The sequence below is a fragment of the Dipteris shenzhenensis genome, chromosome 29, assembly GCF_047967505.1.
Source record: "Dipteris shenzhenensis isolate YYH24624 ecotype China chromosome 29, Dip_SZ_1.0, whole genome shotgun sequence".
In the NCBI taxonomy this organism is placed as follows: Eukaryota; Viridiplantae; Streptophyta; class Polypodiopsida; order Gleicheniales; family Dipteridaceae; genus Dipteris; species Dipteris shenzhenensis.
Window position 1 is genome coordinate 45,961,109 of NC_141624.1, and position 6,497 is coordinate 45,967,605.

The 6,497-nt window shown below is 44.8% G+C and overlaps 1 protein-coding gene across 1 annotated transcript; it reads right to left on the reverse strand.

The window, feature by feature from the left end:
• Positions 1 to 3,794: 3,794 nt before the first annotated feature.
• Positions 3,795 to 5,544, reverse strand: LOC147882920 (calmodulin-like). The gene is made up of 4 exons (XM_087400289.1): positions 5,250 to 5,544; positions 4,697 to 4,854; positions 4,201 to 4,281; positions 3,795 to 4,095 (listed from the first exon to the last, which is right to left on the reverse strand). The coding sequence occupies exons 1-4, from the start codon at positions 5,323 to 5,325 to the stop codon at positions 3,961 to 3,963; spliced, it is 450 nt and encodes a 149-aa protein (XP_087256415.1). The 5' UTR covers positions 5,326 to 5,544; the 3' UTR covers positions 3,795 to 3,960.
• Between the last annotated feature and the right edge of the window lie 953 nt (positions 5,545 to 6,497).

Genomic DNA, 6,497 nt, shown 5'->3' on the forward strand with positions numbered 1-6,497 from the left:
GAAAATACTAAGCAAAGTGTTTTTTGGCGACTTTGTAGAAATGTAGTGAAATATGTTGTTGAATGCTTGTCATGTTAGCAAAATAAAGTGGGCAATCAAACTTCCCGTTGCTTTATTACATCAATTACCCATTCCAAAAGGCAAATGGATAGATGTAGCTTTTTTCTAAGAAGAAAATTCTATTGATGCTTAAAAACACCATACAAAAACAGCTTCCGAGAGGAGCTATAGAAGGTACATACATGAGACACCCTGCCTGCTATAGGATAGCCTGCCTATCTCGGATCTCCAACTCACTGCCTAGAGAGACTCCAAAACAGGAGCTAGAAACCACGATGGTTGTCTATACATCCAATGAATACCTCTTGCGAAAAGTGTGTAAAAGATTCTTGCAAGCCAAGCCTTGTAGAAATGCGCCAGCCTTTTGGTGGTCGCTCTCAAACCTAGAGTACCATGCTCCCAAATGGTGCTCAAAGTAAAATGGTGTCCTACCAAATGGCAACTAGGGTAGCCACCGGAGAGAGCAGCTGGCCTCTCATCACCCAACTACACTAAGCCACCCAAGTGTTCCAAATAGTAACGCTGGACACTGTCTCCCAAATGTTGTACTCTGGTAGAGTCAACGGATGTGACCGCGAGAGGGCAAAGATGCATCGTAGATCTCTATCCATGTCTCATGTATGATAGTGAATCTCCTATATGCCTACAATGAGCCTTCGCGTCCCATCTTGAAAAACTGACAGTGGTAGGGTCCAAGGGACACTCAAAAGAAGTGTATCTTGAGAAGTACTCCGATCTGCGAGAATTGTATTGACCAATAGTGTGGGGTCCAAGGACTCCGTAATTCCTCCCACCACGAATCATGAATCGCTGCCTCAATCTCCACCATCTGAGACGCCCCTCGAAGATGAGAGAGGGCATGCAGTCTAGCCTCTGCCTCCCTAGGAAGTCACGTCCGTGCTTCAAAGGCTCTGGCTAGACCACGGTCCCATTGTGCCCATCCAATGTGACCCACCATGCGTCACTTGGAATCCCTAACCTCCATGCCCCATATGAGTGGATGCCTCTCCAACTGCTCCTTAGAACGCGCTGGCCCAAATGAGTCCTGCTAATCTTTGCCATACTCTGTAGAGACTCCTCATCAATGGCAAGACTTTCCCTATCAAGAGAGCCTCGAAGATGACTACTACCACTGACCTCCTGTGCGAGGAGTGTTCTCAAGAAGCCCTCACTGAAGGAGGATCTTCAAGGGTTCTGCTTGGGGTAAGGCCTCTCACCACCAGCTTGCCTAACAGGGCTCTGCTCTACATCGATAGATTAATGATACCCAATCCTCTCTGTGCCTATGGCATAATCATTATCTGCTGGGCCACCCTAGCTTTGATGTTACACATCCCATCCCATCATGCCCACAAAAAGTTTCAAACAAAGCATCGTAGCTACCTTATGCAACCTTGATGGAAACACCAATATGAGGCAAAGGACCTAGTTAACTGCCACGGCTCTACCTGCTTGCCTAAGCTCCGATACAAGAGCTTGCATTGAAAACTCTCTAGGACTGGGCCGAACTATTCCTCTACCGATATGCCAATGCCCACCTAAAAGCCCATGTACCTCACCGTCTCCCCTCTTGGAATCCACCAAAAGCCAAAACTTAGCCTCCCAATCTTGAACCTCCTGTATCTCCTCTGGCCCTACAAAGAAACAAACAAATTTCATCCAGTTTATGCGAGCAACAAAAGCTTTGCGATAAATGGACAAGGCCCCCCTAACCCTCTCTAGATTAGATGATGAGCCCTCCACATAAAGGGTTGTATCATCTGCAAACTCAGAATCCAAGAGTTCCTCCTCCTATCGGATCGGAAGCTTCATCCTTGGGAGACCAAGTGCCTGGGAGCCCAGAAAGTAACCCAAGGACTCCACTACGAAGAGGAACAAGTAGGGGGCAAGAGGGTATCCCTGTCTCACTGAGCGGAAAAGAGGAAAGGCCTCACAAGTATGCCCCCCACTGACCACCTCGCTAGAGCTGCCCGCATAAAGAGTTGAAACCCCTCAGATCCCCTTCTCTAAGAAGCCAAGTCTCTACATGGTACCCTCCAAAAAGGACCACTCCACTCTACACTATCGTATGTCTTCTTGAAATCCAACACAAGAATGGCAATAGGTTTTGACTCTTTCTTGGAGCCATTAAGATCTCGGATCTTACTCTCGGAGTCTCTCTATGGATGCTAAGTCTCAACACAAGAATGGCAATAGGTTTTGACTCTTGAAATCCAACACAAGAATGGCAATAGGTTATACTCTTTCTTGGAGCCATTGAGATCTCGGATCTTACTCTCGGAGTCTCTCTATGGATGCTAAGTCTCAACAAAGTGCTCTCTCTCACTCATGAAGAGCTAGTCTTCATCTAAGTGCCTGGGACTGGAGCTTCTGGCTACTCTGTTAAATCGTCTCAGCCACCCACGTCGTGCAGCCCTCTCTAGGTCCCTCCTCGGGTTGTCAAATCTCCACTATCGCCTGATGTACCTCCACCTACTATAAAAGCTCATCCGATATGCGGACCCCCTTTTAGTGGAGTCCACAGCAAGGCTGCTCCAAGTAGAGGACCACCAGGGAGTGATCCCTCATCATGGTCTGCACTAAGATCCTGGTCGCCGCTGAGGAGTGCCCAGTCCCCTATATAGACTCTCTGTTTAGGCGCTCCAGTAACCCATCATGTCACCGCTATCCAAAAAAGAAGTGAAGGCTGCCGAAAGTCTGGTAAACTCAGGCTTTCGCCATGGATCCCTGCCATTGATCGCAAAAATAAACTGCTCCCAAGTGCCCCTCTCTGCAGCTAGCATTTTTGTAGAAGAGGCTCCTCCTTGCTTATCCTCCATAAACTTAGGTTGTTGAAGTCACCTCCAATGATACAAGAGTTGACCTCTGGAAGGCACTCTTTGAGATGCTGCCAAAAAGCAGGTTCTCCGATAACCTGTCTAATTATAACAAAGCAAAATAATGAAAAGAACACATTCTGAAACTTGAGTACTGCGCATGCATGTGCACATGTGCGAGAGAGAAGCACTTCAGTTTAGTTCTAGCCACTGCATATCTATGCCCCATGAGGTATCAATCTATTGGTCTACCATCTGTCAGTTTAATTCTAGCGCATATCTATGCCCCATGTGGTCTCAATCTATTGGTCTACCATCTGTCAGTTTAGTTCTAGCCACTGCATATCTATGCCCCATGTGGTCTCAATCTATTGGTCTACCATCTGTCAGATTGGATCACTCAATCAGCTCTCCCATTGACACCATGCCTTGCAGCAGCAGATCATCGACGTAAATTCAAACCCCAGATAACATAGTCCACAGCACAGATACTTGACTGCAAGCCGCAAACAAGTCACCAGGTGCATCATGCAACATGAAGGATAGCAAACACTTTCTCCAAACAAGCACAACTGAACCATAGCTAGCTCACTGTAGCAGGAACCAACTCAAGTTAGCAGTCGGAAGGCATCAGTACAGTTGCAACACAGTATGCAACAAGTAGAGTTTGGTTGCATGGGCACAACATGGATCTATGGCTGCGTTTTCTTAAGGATGATTCCCGAGCAAACAAGATTAAACAATCTACAGGTTAAACCATAAACTGAAGTCTAAGAGAGTTTCGAGTCAGTTAAGGTTACCACGGATCAACTGCAACCCTTACCTAACAGATATGTAAGCAATCCGGAAACAATAAGTGTAAGATTTTGCCAGGAAAACTTGACACAATCTGAAAAGAACACATGCGAAGGATCAAGGTTGAAGCAATAAAGACATGATATTCATTACAATAGATACAAAGAACGGAATTCCAATCCCCCAATTATCACATGGCAGTGATTGCTGACGTAATTTGGACAACTTTAACGAGAAAAATGATATTGTCTGTCAACTTCGAGATACAGATGCATGCTGTCCATCTTTGTCATTTTGACAACATCATCTTCACAAACTCATCATAACTGACCTGACCATCACCATCTATATCAGCTTCACGAATCATTTCGTCTACTTCTTCATCTGTTAGTTTCTCCCCAAGGTTTGTCATCACGTGCCGCAGCTGCATTGAAAAGCTCAATAGATATATCACTTAACAATAAGCTCAGAAACTAAGAGATATTTCCCAGTAGATATCTTCCCTAATGCAACAGAATCCATGAATTACCTCTGCGGCAGATATGAAACCATTCTGGTCCTTGTCAAAAACCTTAAAAGCCTCTCTCAGCTCTTCCTCTGAGTCTGTGTCCTGTTACATACATGTCATGACGTACATGTTTAAACCTTAACGGATGGACCAAACTGAAGAAACTACGGACAAAATGGCATCTATTGATATCGCCATTCTTTTTGTTTACTCAAGCTAAACGCATTCACCCAAATGCTCCATATGTAAAATTATGGAGGGCAGACAACATAAAAGATGTTTACAGGAAGACTGGTCTTTGCTCGCGCGCTCAGTTCTGATACCTATGCATTTGGAAAGCATTCTTCAACATAAAAACCTTTACGATTTTGTGCTCGACTTCATCTGCCCGTTTCAGAGAACGGAACGAAGCAATCATTGCGAAAGACATACGTGTGCATGGGCTATTTCAATAGACATTGGCTGCTTTTCACTCAACATTTGACATTGGCTCTGCACCATGATATCTGAAAATCACCTTCATCTTGCGAGCCATAAGAGTCAAAAACTCTGTAAAATCAATAGTTCCATTTCCGTCTGCATCGACTTCATTTATCATGTCCTGCAGCTCGGCTTCCGTTGGATTTTGTCCGAGCGACCGCATAACTGTGCCAAGCTCCTTGGTAGTGATGGAGCCTGCAAGACACCCGTCAAAAGGCTTACCAATGCAAGCTATACTGCAAAAACCATGACAGCCGGCTTTCAACGGAAGCCAGAGTGATAACACATGCCAACCAAATGGAGAAGAAACAGTTAGATAATAATCACGGTAAACATTAAGAAAGGCATCGCTTTCGTCCACAACGAATTCTGGCGGTGGAAATCTGACGTCCAAGAGTCCGGAAACAGATATGCGAAATTCCCGTTTCAAGCCTGTGGGTTTGGCCAAAGAAGGACAAAAACGATACCGAGACAACCAGCATCCGTGAAGCAAGGGACTGCGAGAAAACCAAAGCACAAAACAAAGGCACGAAGAACAAAAGAAAAACCGATCTGGGGAGTAAGGAGAGGAGAGGGAACCGGGGACGAACCATCTCCGTCCTTGTCGAAAAGGCTGAAAGCCTCTTTGAACTCCTGAATCTGCTCCTGGGAGAGGCCTTCAGCCATGGATGGGAAGCGGGGCAGGAAGACGAGGAAGGAAGGGCCAAAAAGTGAGGGAGCCAAGAAGAAAATAAGAGTAAAAGTAAGTAAGAGGAGAAGGTGTTGAAGGTCTTGAAGGCAAAGCTTTACGAGGGGAGGGCGAGACTAACTCTCAAGAGCAGCGTCCAGACACGAGTTTGAAAGGTTTAGTCTGTCAAGAAAGAAGGGACCTTGGAAACGGATCTCGCGAAACCGCTTTCCGCCTCTTGACCGCGGTTTTTTTAAAGCTCCCTAAACAGCCTTGACTTGGTTCGACTCTTTAACCCATGAGCCAGCCTTTCCGTCGTCCAACACATAACGAAATTGAACTTGGATCCTAAATTCTACCAAATTTTTTTCACGAGCAAAACGAACTAGAGTTGCACCTAGCAGCCTTTCCATCTCGGAGCACTTAACAAATTGAAGTTGAATCCTAGCAATTTATCATTCTTTAAATTAAAAAAACGAATGAGTAAAATGGTGGACATGAGACGCAACACAAGGTCCGTTAGGACCCGATCCTCCCTACAAATGTGAGAGGTGGTGATTTATTATTAATTTCATGATGTCTATATTTTGGAAGCTGAAGTTCAAGAGATACATGAATAGGGCGATACAATAGTTGATCCTTGTTGAAGTCGATACAATATTATCACATGGACTACGACCATATGAATATAAGGTGTCATCATCCTTCGATCTTGCATCCATCTTGGATTTCCTTGCTCCCTTGCATCGATAAGATGCATTAAAAGAGAGGAATGTTGTAAGAATCCCGATTGAAAACAAGCAATTTGAATGGACGAGCAATTGAAAATATTTGTATGATAATATAAAATATATAATTATTATAACCACACATAGTGTAGACGGGGAGGCGCCGCGCTTGCTTCCCCAAAGAGTTATAATCCGAGGGAATGGGCCCTTCCCCGGGTGCCGAGATAATGCCAAGAGTATTAACGTTGAGAATATTAGTGCCAAGATAAGTCTTGCAAATGGATAAGATATTGACATGTTACTTAAATTTCAATCAATGTAGTTCGTCTCGATTCTCCTTTCCCGCTGCCATATTGGTGATTGAGTTCGAAAGAGAGTGACTCCACCAGCAATCAACACTTGATATAAGACCATAGCATCGACTTCAAAAGAGAGGCGCACCA

What these genes read in the sequence shown, in the direction of transcription:
- LOC147882920 (XM_087400289.1), bottom strand. Translation starts at nt 5,325, where the DNA reads ATGGCTGAAGGCCTCTCCCAGGAGCAGATTCAGGAGTTCAAAGAGGCT. An exon ending in TTTCGACAAGGACGGAGATG is followed by an intron (nt 4,855 to 5,249) that starts GTTCGTCCCCGG and finishes GGTGTCTTGCAG; the next exon opens with GCTCCATCACTACCAAGGAG. An exon ending in TTATGGCTCGCAAGATGAAG is followed by an intron (nt 4,282 to 4,696) that starts GTGATTTTCAGA and finishes TGTATGTAACAG; the next exon opens with GACACAGACTCAGAGGAAGA.